At 41.4% G+C, this 13162-nt stretch overlaps 1 protein-coding gene across 1 annotated transcript in view; it reads right to left on the reverse strand.

Moving 5' to 3' along the window:
• The window catches only part of LOC148116160 (H-2 class II histocompatibility antigen, E-S beta chain-like), a 99149-nt gene extending 86490 nt beyond the window's left edge, over positions 1 to 12659 (reverse strand). The window contains exon 1 of the mRNA XM_087884952.1: positions 12451 to 12659. Coding sequence (XP_087741078.1) covers positions 12451 to 12535 — 85 coding nt within the window. The 5' untranslated portion in view covers positions 12536 to 12659. The remainder of the gene's footprint in view (positions 1 to 12450) is intronic.
• Between the last annotated feature and the right edge of the window lie 503 nt (positions 12660 to 13162).

The following is a 13162-nucleotide window of genomic DNA, read 5'->3' on the forward strand; positions in this document are numbered from 1 at the left end:
GAGAAGCCCTGAAGGTGATCAAGCAAGTTTGCCAAGAGAAAGAAAGAAAGAGAAAGAGAAAGAGAAAGAGAGAGAGACAGAGAGAGAGAGAGACAGAGAGAAAGAGAGAGAGAGAGGAGAAAAGAGAGGAGAGGAGAGGGGAGGGGAGAGGAGAGGAGAGGAGAAGAAAAGAGGAGATGAGAGAAGAGAAGAGAAGAGAAAGAGAGAGAGAGAGAGAGGAGAGGAGAGGAGAGGAGAGGAGAGGAGAGAAGAGAAGAGAAGAGAAGAGAAGAGAAGAGAAGATCTTTGTCCCAATTTTCTTCGGTGTTTCAATCACTTTTCAAAAAGTTTTATTTGGACAGAGAAAATTTCTCTTCCACGTTCCCTTTTCTCCCTTTAGGATCCACAAGATGCAGAAATAAACAAAAAAATCAGCAGAAGATTTCAGGGGGAAAAGTGCAAAATGTGATGTGGCTGCAAAACCCCCCAATTTCAGGCAGCCTCAACAGAAAGAGGCATTTTGAAGGAAAGGGCAAAGGAGCCCAATGGGGGGGGCAGCCCTTTGCTCCCCATAACTGCCAGGATCCCCTGAAGGAAAAGTTTCTCCCCCATTGAAGATGAGAGACCCTGAATCCCCCCTTCAGAGCAGGAAGGGCAGAAGAGGTTTTGGGGGATCTCTTGATCTCTCTCGAGATCCTTCCTGGGGGGACTTTGGGGGGATTCAGAGGGAGACCCCCCCCAGACTAGGCTCTGCCTGCACCCACCCGGCCTCCTTCCCAGCCGCAGGGACCAGCCATTCCTGGGGAAGGAGGTGGGGAGGGGTCCCTCTGACTCCCAGAGGGAAGCTTCTGCCCTGGATGAGGGGGGCAGGGAGTGGGGAAGGGATCCAGAGGGGATCTTGGATCTTGATCTCCTCCTTCAGCAAATGCTCCAACTGGCACAACTCTTGGATGGATTAATGGGGGGGGGTTTAGTCTGGATGAGCCCCCCAAGAGAGTTGACAATAGATCCATTCCAGCCCAGAGTCCTTTGCTAACCATTTTTTTTTCTGTTGAGGGATTTTCTTATTAACAGTAAATTCTATAATGCTTAAATGGTTCTTTGTAATTCCAACCTGGGATCTGGTCAGGTTTCCACGCAGACAAATAGCAACATTTCAGGTGTGAATTGTTTTTATTTTCCAGGAAAATCCCATTTGCCTCTTGGGACATTAAAGGCCTTTGTGGAATTGCTAAAAGAAGGCAGAGGCTTTACAAACTGAAAATGGCCTTTTTTTAAAAAAACAGGAAATGCAAATTTGGATGAGAAAAAGACTTTTAGCAAGAAAATGGAAGGATCAGAATTTAAAGCTGCAATTTGATATTTTTAGATTTTTATTTTTATAGCCTATCCCAAACCTCCTTATTTACAAGACTGCCATGTGAAGATTTTGGGGTTCCAATTTGGCCAGATGGGAGTTGCTGGAGATTTTAATTGAATTGGAAAAAGGTATTTTTTTTCCTTTTAAATACCTACCCAGGGACACAAATTTCTCCCTCGGCCCATCCAGGAATCCAATTTAATAGACAAATAGAAACCTCTTGATTTAAAACAGCAGGAGGACAAAGTACATTTTAGCTGCCCCATATCATGTTATTCAATATTTATTTTTGATATCAAGCTTGATGCCTAATATAATAAAATAGGAGACAGATATAAATCAGAGTTTCTTGTAAAAATCAAATCCAGAAAGCACCCACAGGCAGACTGATTCAGCAGGATTCATTAACTTCTTTTTATACATGTATATAATTTTGGGGAGAGTTGAGGGAAGGTTGAGAGCGTCTCTTGGTGGCCGGAGAAAAGCTTTGGCCTCTCGGGGGAAGGAGACGCCCGGATCTCTCCGGAGAGAAAAGTCGGCTCAGAAGTCAAAGAAAACGGAAGAGAAAATTCCCCCAAAGAGACTCAAGAAACATCCTGTGATTTCAGGTCTCCTAAACTGGAGCTGGACCAACAATTGGCTTTAAATACACGTAATTTAATAAATTTTCCTCTTCTTTTAATAAAGAACAGGAACCCCTGGAGAATTATTGGCCTCTTGTCTGAAGAATTTTCATGGAAGTAAAAATAATACTTTTGATGAAGAAGAAATTACATGAATCACAATGAAATTCAGGATCACCATTTTGCATTTATAATGAAAATGCATTCTATTTATGTGGATGAAGCTTGTGAGCAGCTGAAGGTTTTTCACAAACTATCCAGACAGAAATTTAGGTCCTGTCCCTGAACCAAAGGAAGGAAGGAAGGAAGGAGGGGAGGGAGGAAAAGAGGAGGGGAGCATGGGCGTTGGAGTCTTTGGGCAGCTGATGAAGCTCCTTTTCCTGAATGGAAAATCCCCCCAGAGACCCCCAAAAGGAGGGAGGAGGGAGGGAGGCCCTGAGAGGCCCACAAAAGAGACACACTCACAACACCAACACAATTGGCACTTGGGGCACTTTCGGAGGTTATGAAGAATGAAGAATGTTGGGCTGTTTGTAGGGGGAAAATGAACTTTAAATATCGTCCAGAAACCAATTATATAGCTGAATATTATTATCTCCATGAAAATATCCTCTTTGGTAAATGCATCTTATGTGGCAGGTGAAAATCCTCCTAGATTTGCAGGGAAGAATTTAGGAGTGAAAATGAGTTTTGCCTCCGGACTGAATATGTGGAGAGCAAAATCTCTGTTGGTTCCCCTAAAATATTCAATAATTCCCGGATGGAGCAAATGCTCGAAGAGGCTTTTCTAAAATCATTGAATTGCGCCATGCTTGGCCTCTGAAACCCCATCAGTCCATAGAAATAGATAAGATTTTTATTAGACAAAGAAATAAAATGAGAAAAGGAAATGTAGGCAACATTGAAGGAATCTGGAAGAGAGAAGGAAAGAATCGGAGGCTTCAGGGCTGAATGGAGGCCCAATTTCTTTCTTATGACCCCAAATTCAGTTTTAAGGTTTGTGGGTGTTTTTGGACTCTCTCCCCCCAAATCAGGAGCCTCCCCAGGAAGGAAGAACGGAAGAGATCAGGGTTCCTATCATTGGGGCTTTTACATCTCGGTTTAAGGATTGAATCGTGATTACAAATTCTAAGCTGCTTTTGTTACTCATTTGTTTGTTTAGTGGATTGAAAAGCTGCTGGACTGGAAATGACTCTGAATGAAGAAAGATGAAAGAAAAGCAGAAGATCCATAGAAAGGGGTCAACTAATTCTTTTTTTTTATTTTGGGTAAAAAATAACGTTTTATCCCAAAGTGCCAAAAACAGCATTTCTGGAGCAGAGTAAGAGAGGGAGGGGCTTCTGGGTGGGAAGAGGGAGGGAGACGGGAGGTTCCTGAATAGGATAGAAATAAATCAGGGATAGAGAAATATATATGTAGATACAGGGAGGCCTCGACTTAGGACCACAATTGGGCCCAAGATTTCTGTTGCTAAGTGAGACGTTTGTTCAATGAATGTTGCCCCATGTTACGACCTTTCTTGCCACAGTCATTAAGTGAATCACTGCAGTTGTTAAATGAGTAGCAGGGTTGTTAAGTGAATCCAGCTTCCCACGGACTTTGCTTATCGGAAGGTCGCAAAAGGGGATGACGTGACTCCAGGACGCTGTGACCGTCACAAGTACGAGTGTGTTGACAAGCATCTGGATTTGGATCACGTGACCCTGGGGAGGCTGCAATGGTCGTAAGTGTGAAAAAGAGTCATATATCATTTGTTTTCACTGCTGTTGTAACTTTCTTTTTTTTTTTTTTTTATAAAACAAACTTTATTCGTATTTAAAAAAAGGACATTTAAAACAATTATAAGAAAAACTGAACAAGTTTTTCTTAATCAAACATACAAATTACAAGTACATATACTATACATATATAGTGCTCAACTTCATCTATCAACTACTTTCTAATGTTATATATACATATATATATATACGCACAGTGACTTATTTCCTTCTATATCTCTCTGACAGTGCCGTTGTTTATTTGCATTAATTTCTCCTAACTTTCATCTCTAAGCATTCCCTCTCTCTGACTTATCCACTGGTACCAGCTATTCCATATTTTAAAGTATTTTGAATCTTCCTTATCCTGTAATTTTAGGGTTAATTTATCCATCTCTGCGCATACATAGATTTTCTGTATTACTTCCTGATCAGTTGGCAAACGGTCTATTTTCCAGAGTTGTGCCAACGCTAATCTTGCCGCTGTTATAATGTGGAGTATTAGGTATTTTATGTCCTTCCTAATATTCTTATTGATCATGCCGAGTAAAAAGACTTCAGGTGTTAATTCAATTTCGTGATTTGTTATCTCTAATATCCATGTTTTTATTTTGTTCCAATATTTTTTGATTTTTGGGCAAAGCCACCAAGCATGGTAAAAAGTTCCCTGCGCTTTTTTACATTTCCAGCAAGCCGGGTTCACATTTGGATACATTTTTGCTAGCCTTGCGGGTGGCAGATACCATCGGTACCACATTTTATAATGATTTTCTTTGTATGATACCGATTTTGTCATTCTATAGTTATCTTCCCATGCTCTTTCCCAATCTTCTAATTGTATATTATGCCCTATGTTCCTCGCCCAGGCTATCATCTGCCCTTTGACCAACTCTTCTGCCAAATCGAATTCGAGTAAATATTTGTAGATTTTTGAAATTAATTTCCCTTCTTTTGATTCTAATAGTTTGTCTAATCGATTTTGTTTTAAATCTATTCCTTCTTCCTCTTGGTCTTTTCTGTATCTTACTTTTATTTGCGAGTAGGGCCACCAGTCTATTCCTATTCCTTGTTCTTTGAGCTCTTCCCTAGTTTTCAATTTCCCCTGAACATCTACTATTTCCCTGTATCTTAGAATCTTTTGTTTTGATAATATGTTGGGGTGGGTTATTGCTTCTATAGTCGATAGCCAGCCGGGAATTTTCATGTAGTGTTTTTGTTTAATTTGTAGCCATGTGTTAATTAAAGATCTCCTAATTGTATGGTTATTAAAATGTTTATATATTTTATTTCCTGAACTCCATATAAAGGCGTGCCATCCCTTCATTAAATCATGCCCTTCTAAATTTAGCAATCTTTGATTATCTAAGGTTATCCAATCTTTAATCCATAATAAACTGGCGGCCTTGTAATATTTATCCCATGCCGGGAGTCCAAATCCACCTCTACTTTTATCATCTTGTAGTATATTCAATTTTATTCTTGATTTCTTCCCTTCCCACACAAATTTTTTAGTTATTTTATCCAAATTATCAAAGAATTTCTTATCTAATTTTATTGGAATTGTTTGGAATAAATAAAGGAGTCTTGGCAGTATGTTTGATTTTATTGCTGCTATTTTCCCCAATAAAGACAATTTTAGTTTCCCCCATTTTTCTACATCTTCCTTTATTTTCTGGACTAAAGTATCATAATTGTCTTCTTTTATTGTTGTCGTTTTGGCCGTCAAATTTATCCCTAGGTATTTAACTTTTTTAACTGTCTGCAGACCGGATTCTTTTACTAATTTCTCTACTTGTTTTGTTATCATGTTTTTTGTTATCATTTTTGTCTTTTCTTTATTAATTTTTAAACCTGCTACCTTTCCAAATTTTTCAATCTCTTTTATTAATTTTGGGGTTGTTTCTAATGGGTTTTCTACAAAAAAGACAAGGTCGTCTGCAAATGCTTGGACCTTGTAATCCTCTCTCTTGATCTTTAATCCTTGAATTTCTTTATTTGCTCTAATTCTGATTAATAAATTTTCCAATGTTAAAATAAATAGTAAAGGGGAAAGTGGACATCCCTGCCTTACTCCTTTATTTATTCCAAAAAATTTTGTTGGGTCACCATTCACCAAGACACATGCTTTCTGATTCTGATATATCGATGTTATCATTTTAGTGAATCTTTCTCCAAAATTCATACTTTTGATTTGTTGCTTCATAAATTGCCAGTTAACTTGGTCAAACGCTTTTTGTGCATCCAGAAAGATCAGTGCTACCTGTCTCTCTGGATGCACCTCATAATATTCTAAAACATCCAATGCTATTCTTAAATTGTTTTTTATCTGCCTTGTAGGCAGAAAACCATTTTGATCCTGGTGTATTTTATTTTGTAATATTATTTTCATCCTATTGGCAATTATGCTCATGAAAACTTTATAATCGGTATTCAACAAAGAAATCGGCCTATAATTTTTTATTAGTGTGGTATCTGTCCCCTCTTTAGGTATTAAGGAAATATATGCTTCTTTCCATGTGTTGGGTAGTTTTGCCTCCATTAGGGCCTCATTATATATTTCTAACAGTATTCCATTTAATGGATCTCCAAATGTCTTATAGAATTCTATTGGTAAACCGTCTGTCCCCGGGGTTTTGTTATTTTTTTGCCTCTTCAGTGCCTCTTTTAGCTCCCCCATCGTAATCTCCTTATCTAATAATTCTCTTTCTTCCTCTGTTAGTATTTGCAATCCCTCCCCTTTTAAATAATATTCAATTTCCTCCTCTGTTACTATATCCTTTTCATACAGTTTTTGATAATATTGGACTGTTATGTCCTCTTTTCCCTCTAGGGCCCATTGAATCCTTCCCTCATCATCTCGTAATTTCTGAATTGTTCTTTTTTCTCTTTCCTTCCTCAGCCTATACGCCAGCCATCTCCCTGGTTTGTTTGCGTTTTCAAAGTAATTTTGTCTTATATATTTCAATGCTGTTGCATATTTCCCCTGCTCTAATATGTTTAGGTTATGTTTTGCTGTTAACCAATTTAACCTTATTTTTTCATCCCCTGGGTTTCTTTGCAATTTACATTCCCAATTTTGAATTTCTTCTAATAATTTATTATATTCTTTCTCTCTCTCTTTTCTCCGTTTTACATTATATGATATCATGAGGCCTCTTACATATGCTTTGGTTGTATCCCATAGGTTTTGTAGGGAAGTGTGTTGCTTTGTGTTTTCCTTATAAAACCATTCTAGCTCCTTTTCTATGTAATTCTTATACTCTTTTTCTTGCAGTATCTGTGTGTTCATAGTCCATCTATTCTTCTTTCTCTGCTGACCTCTCCACTTCATCATTATCGGGTTGTGGTCAGCCCAATTATTTGGTAAAATATCTACTTCTTCTATCTCCATTATTAACATCTTAGTTACCCAAATCATATCCAACCTTGACCATGATTTATGCGGATTCGAATAATATGTATAATTTCTTGCTTCGGGGTTAAGACATCTCCAGCTATCTACCATATCTAACTCTTCCACCATATCCATAAAGGTTTTAGGTAATACATTTTTTTTATTTTTGTTTTGCTGACCACATTCATAATCTTTTCTTACATCTAAGATAGCATTAAAATCCCCAATCAGACAGACATTCTCCATTTTTTGTTCTATAATTTTCTCATGCACTTTTTTGTAGAATTCTAATTGTTGACTATTTGGGGCGTATATTACTACCAATAATATCTTTTTGAGCTCAAGATTTAGCTCTACCATGACTATCCTACCTTCTGTATCCACATACCTCATATTACTGTCTATTCCTTCCTTGATATATACCACCACTCCTTTTTTTTTTTCCTCTGCCAATGAAGCGTATTCTTTACCTAATTTTTTATATTGTATATATTTGATATCCTGTTTTCTTATATGTACCTCCTGGAGGCACACAATGTCTGATTTTTGTTTCAAATTTTTTTTGTAAATTTGGTGTCGTTTGGATGGTGAGTTGAGTCCATTAACATTTACAGATAGTATTTTTAAAGTTCGTTCCATTATTTTTTTTTTTTATTGACTTTCCTGTTGTTTCTTCTTTATTTCTTCCTGTTCCTTTTTTTTGCCTCTTGTCTGCACTCCTTCCTCTTCCTGGGTCTCTCCTTCATCTACTTTCCCTCCTTGTTGTGGTGTTCTTTCCCGATCTCTCTTCTGTTTTCCTTTGATATTCCGTCCTTCCTCTTCTTTATTACCATTTGTTGCTTCAGCACCCATCATTTGGTCATATAGTTCTTTTGCTTTGCTGTGCGAGTCCACCTTGATTTTCTTTCCCTGCCACGTTACTAACATTCCTTCCGGGGTTATCCATTTGAATGGTATATATCTTCTGTTTAGTAATGTGGCCAGGAACCAATAATCTCTTCGCAAATCTCGTATTCTTTTAGGTACTTGCTTTAGGGTGATTATTTCTTTATTTCTATAATACATTGGTTCGTCCTTTGTTATCTTATATACAATATCCCTCACCTTCCTTCTTACAAATCTTATGTGTACCTCCCGAGGGAGTTTGTTTTGTCGGGCGTAGTTAGTGTGGACTCGGTAGACTTCATCTAGTTCATTAATTATCTCGTCTTTTTCTCTCTGGAGTGCCTCTGCTATCATCTCAGCCATTACCATCGTCAGATCTTCCTCCCGGTCTTCCGCTACGTTCTGGAAACGCAAATAGAATGCTGCCTTCTCCATTTCTAATTGGGCCACAGTGTTCTCAAGTTCCTTATTTAATCCTGTCATTTTTGTATCTAATGCTTCTAATTTTTCTTCCGTCAATTCAGTTTTTTGTTCTATTTCTTTTATCCTTTGGTCATTTTTTTGAATGATTTCTTGTATTAAGTCCATTTTTCCATCAATCTTTTGAATGTCATTCTTGACTTCTCTCTTTACCTCGTCCATGTCTTTTCTGGATTGTTCATGGTTTCTGGTCATACACTCTTGCATTTTGGCCATAGTTTCCTGAATTGTTATGAGCGTGGCCTGCATTGTTGGCATATTAGGTGTACTGGGTTGCTTGTCTGATGCAAACATTCCCTCCAAGGTTTTCTGTGTCACTGGGGAGGCCGCTGTTCCTGTTAAAAATGGTGTTGGCTTCTTAGCTGTTTTCAACGTGGTTGTGGTAGTGCTAGTCATTTCTTTCAAAATCTTGTATTGTTCTCCCAGTATTTTATCAACTTTCTCCCAAATCACCATCCAAATTTCTATAATTTCTATAATTCCTTTCTTTTCTTTTCTCTTTTTTCCCCCCTCCTTATAAAAGATCAATCCAATAAGCCTTCTTTAAATAAATAAATTCTTTTCAATAATTAATTCTCTCTATATAAAATTATATATAATTCAGTTAAGAATGTGATAAGAATATAGATATAAATCTAAATATAAATATGAGTATAAATATAGCTACCAGTATAAATATATATATAAATAAATATCTTATCTAATTAAAGACTATACAATTGATCAATTCTTAGTATCTTAATATCTAGTAATTAGTTATTCAATAAGATCCACAAACATAAAATATTCTAATAATATATACTGGTTAATATATAATAATTAATTAATTAATTAATAGTAATATGATGTTCTAATAATAGTACTTCTAAATCTCTATGTATTATAAATATTTTCTAAATTGATTAAATATACTCTATATTTCTTAATTGATTAATTCCAATAAATAACATTAATATTAATTCATCTATACTTAAGTAAAGAAAATAATGATAAGTTGGAGCAGTGCTTTTCAATGTTTTTGTTGGCCTCGGTATGTTTTCAATAAAGAAAAAAAAAACAAGTTCTTTTACAACTGTTGAAGTCTTTTCCGGTTACAGTATGGCGACCTCTATTCTGCACAGTCACTGTATGTAATCCTTACTTTGCCAAGACTTTCTCACTCCTTCCGCTCAGGCAGCTAGAAGCGGGGGTAAAAAAAAAAAAAGAGAGTCCATTCTTCTTTTAATCTCCTCTGTTTAAGTTATTTCTCCTCACCTTCGTTTGTCTGTTTTAAAGTTTTTTAGACTTTCTTCGCTGCTCCGTATTTTGCCCCTTCCTCTTTGCTCGCCTTTTCAGTTGCCGCCCGGTTACACTTTGAGATCTTCCTTCTTCACGCTGTCCCTCCGGAAAGAAAAGAAACTTTCTCCTCGGTTTTGCGCCGAAATTAGTAATCCAAATTAGTTCCGTTTCTGTTCGACCTCAGCAGTTCTGCACTGTACTCCCTCTTTTGCTCCCGATGATCTCAATCGGCTGTTGTAACTTTCAACGGTCACTAAATGAACTGTTGTTAAGTGGAGGACTGGCAGTATTGAGCAGGAGAGAGAGAGATCTGGCTGGATTCCCCCCCCCAAAAAAATCATATTTGGATGGATTTTCTTGTGCAGGGGGGTGAATGGATCAAAGGGATCCCAGATTCCAGGCAGGAGGAGAGTTTGGAGCCTGGGAAGAAGATTTTGTCCATCTGAGAGTGTAGAATAAATAAATAAATGAGGAGTAAAACCTCCATCCGGGAGGATCCCAAGGAATGAAAGGAAAGGAAAGGAAAGGAAAGGGGGGTCCTGGCATCCTCCTCCCAGGGAAGAGCCCCCCCCCAAGACTCTCCTCTCCGGCCCATCAGGCGCTCCTGGTAGTTGTACACTGTATACAACTGTTGTATAAATTCTATCTAGATTGATTGATTGATTTTATTGTTTAATTTATTTATTGCCATTATTAGTTTATTATTTCTTCTATTATTTAGTTAATTATTTATTAAATTTATTTTATTATTTAGTTAATTTATTATTATTCTTTCTTTCTTTAGTTTATTTTATTAGTTATTTATTTTATTTATTAGTTATTTATTTAGCTTTTCATTTATTTATTTCATTTATTTATTTAATTTTATATATTTGTTTATTTTACTTATTTATTTATTTATTTATTGGATTGAAAAGATGCCGGAGTGGAAATGACTCTGAATAAAGAATAGAGAGAACGGAGACCTGGAGAGAAAGGATTTTTTTAATCCCAAAATCCCAAAGGCCCCAGAGGGGGAGGGAGCCCCCCCCCATTGGCCTTCTGGAAAAGGCTCCCAAGGGGGCTCTGGGGCTTTGCTGGGGGGGGCAGAGAGTGGGAGGCAGCCTGAATCCCCTGAAGCCTTTCAATTAAGTCTCTTCATGAATTAATTCATTGATTTTTCCACTGAATTGGAGTCATCCTTGCTTTTGAAACAACCACTAAATCTTCCTCTGGGAGAGTCTCAATCAAGGGAAGGAAAAGGGGGTCCCCTCCCCCAAACTCCCCCCAAACTCCCCCCCCCCACGAACTCACCTCTCCGGCCAACCACCCGCTCCTCCCTCTTGGGCGCCTCGTAGTTGTACACCCCGTAGTTGTACCGACAGAAGGAATCCACGGAGTCCTTCTGGTACTGCAGGATGCGCTCATCCCTGTTCCAATAGTCCGCAGTCCCCTTCCCCAACTTCGTGACGGCCACGAACTTCCCGAGGTCGCTGTCGAAGCGCACGAACTCCTGCCGGTCGTAGAAGTAGCGATCCAGGTGTCTCACCCGCTCCGTCCCGTTGAGGAAGCGGCACTCGGCCTTATACTGGTAGAGGAAATGGGCTGCGAGGGGGAGGAGGAGGAGGAGGAAGGCCGTCAGGAGGGACTCCAGGGCCCATCGCTCCCAGCCGCTGGGAGAGGAGGAGGGGATCTACGCGGGAAGGGGGAGTTGCTGGAGTCCTTCTGAGAGAGACTGGCGGAAGACGCCCCCTGGAGGAGGGAGCGGGAACTCTCAGTCCCAGAGAGGAAGGGAGGCTTCCTGGGGGGTCTGGAGGGGGGAGGGGAGGAAAGAGGGGGAGGGGTGGGAAAAGGCAGGCAGAAGCTCAACCGGTCCAGCGATCCCATTCAGTCTCTGCAGGGAAGGTTGGATCTCAAGAGGCAGGAAGGATGGGGGAGGGGCTGGAGGGAAAGTAGCTTCCATTCCCCCCCACTCTCTCTTCCTTCCTGGGGAAGGGATCTGGCGAGGGGCCACAATGAGGACATCTAGACCGCCTCTCCTGGGGTCTCCCAGCCCTTCAGTCTTCACCTCCCCTCCGTCTCTCCCCCCCTTTCTTCTTCCCCCGAATCTTCAGCCCAGCTCCCTCCCTTTGGGGCACTCCTGATTCCTCTCCCCCTCCCCAAAGAGACCCTGCAGTGCAGCCCCCCCCGAAGAGCCTCTCAAAGGGAGGGTCTCCCGCCCCCAATATCCTCCTCCCTCCCTTCCCCCTCCCCTCCAGGGGGATTATGGGGGTTCTTGGTCTCCTCCCCAAATTCAGGGGCTCCCCAGAAGGGCCCGAAGCCCCCCTCTTGCCTGTCTTTCAAAGCCTGCAATCTGAGATTGAGAAGAAAAAGTGAAGTTTCTGAAGAAGCGAAAAGACTTTTGCTCAAATGCCTCTTTTCCCTTCTGGGGATTCAGGGCTGAAAATGCCTCAGTTTCCCTCTTTCGCTTTTCCTCCCCTCCCTCTTTCCCTGCAGCCCCCTCCCACCCAGGCACAGGAGAGGCTGCGACCCCCACCTGGGCTACATGGGGGAAGGGTTAGGATTAGGGTCCCTCTCCGTCCTCCTGGGGGGGGGGCTGTGGGGAGGAAGGGGGAGGAGACCACGCAGAGATCGAGGCTGCTGGAGGCTCTGGGGACCCATCGGCTTCCTTCCCCCTTCCCAGCCCCCTCCTCCCCCGCCCAGCCCCCTCCTTACCTGGGGTCTCCTCCCCCCCTTCGCTTCCGGGGATCCGGGCCAGCGCCCCCAGCAGCAGCATCAGGGGGACCCCAGGAAAAGCCATGGCTGCTGCCCCACAAGCGCCCCAAAGGGAGGAGAAAGACGCTCCCAGCCCCAGAGGAGGAATCGGAGGGTCTGGAGGGGGGGAGGAGGTTTCCTCGGACTTCGGAAGAGGGAGAGTCCAGAAAGAGCAGGAGGACCAATGGGAATCCTCCCTTCTGCAGCGTCATCGGTCTCCGGGCAGAGCCTCCCTTGACTTCGCCCGATGCAGGAGAGAGTTCTGCGCAGAGAGAGAAGCGGAGAAAGTGGGGGAGGGGAATCCCTTCAGTCTTGGGGGGCTGCAATCTGGGGGGTCTTTCATGCCAGCTCCGGGGGGAGAATCTCCTCTTCCTTTTGCCCCCCTCCCCCCCATGATTCTCCCCCGATTCTCATCCTTTCTCTGTGCGCCTGGACTGGACTAGATGCCCTTTGAGTTCCCAGAGTGCCCAGAAGGAGCCTAAGCTGGATCTGCCGAGAGTCCAGAAGGGCAAAGTGGATCCAGAGCTCGAGGGGTCCTTCGGGGCTCAATCTGGGAGGAGGGAGCCCCCAGCAGCTGCCCTGGATGACAAGGGGGGAGGGGCATCCCTACAGCCAGCCAGGACTTGGGGGTCACACGCTCCCCCCAATCCGAAGGGAAGCCAGGAAAAGCCTC

Source organism: Pantherophis guttatus, chromosome 2 (assembly GCF_059756535.1).
Source record: "Pantherophis guttatus breed Tessera chromosome 2, ASM5975653v1, whole genome shotgun sequence".
Taxonomy (NCBI): Eukaryota; Metazoa; Chordata; class Lepidosauria; order Squamata; family Colubridae; genus Pantherophis; species Pantherophis guttatus.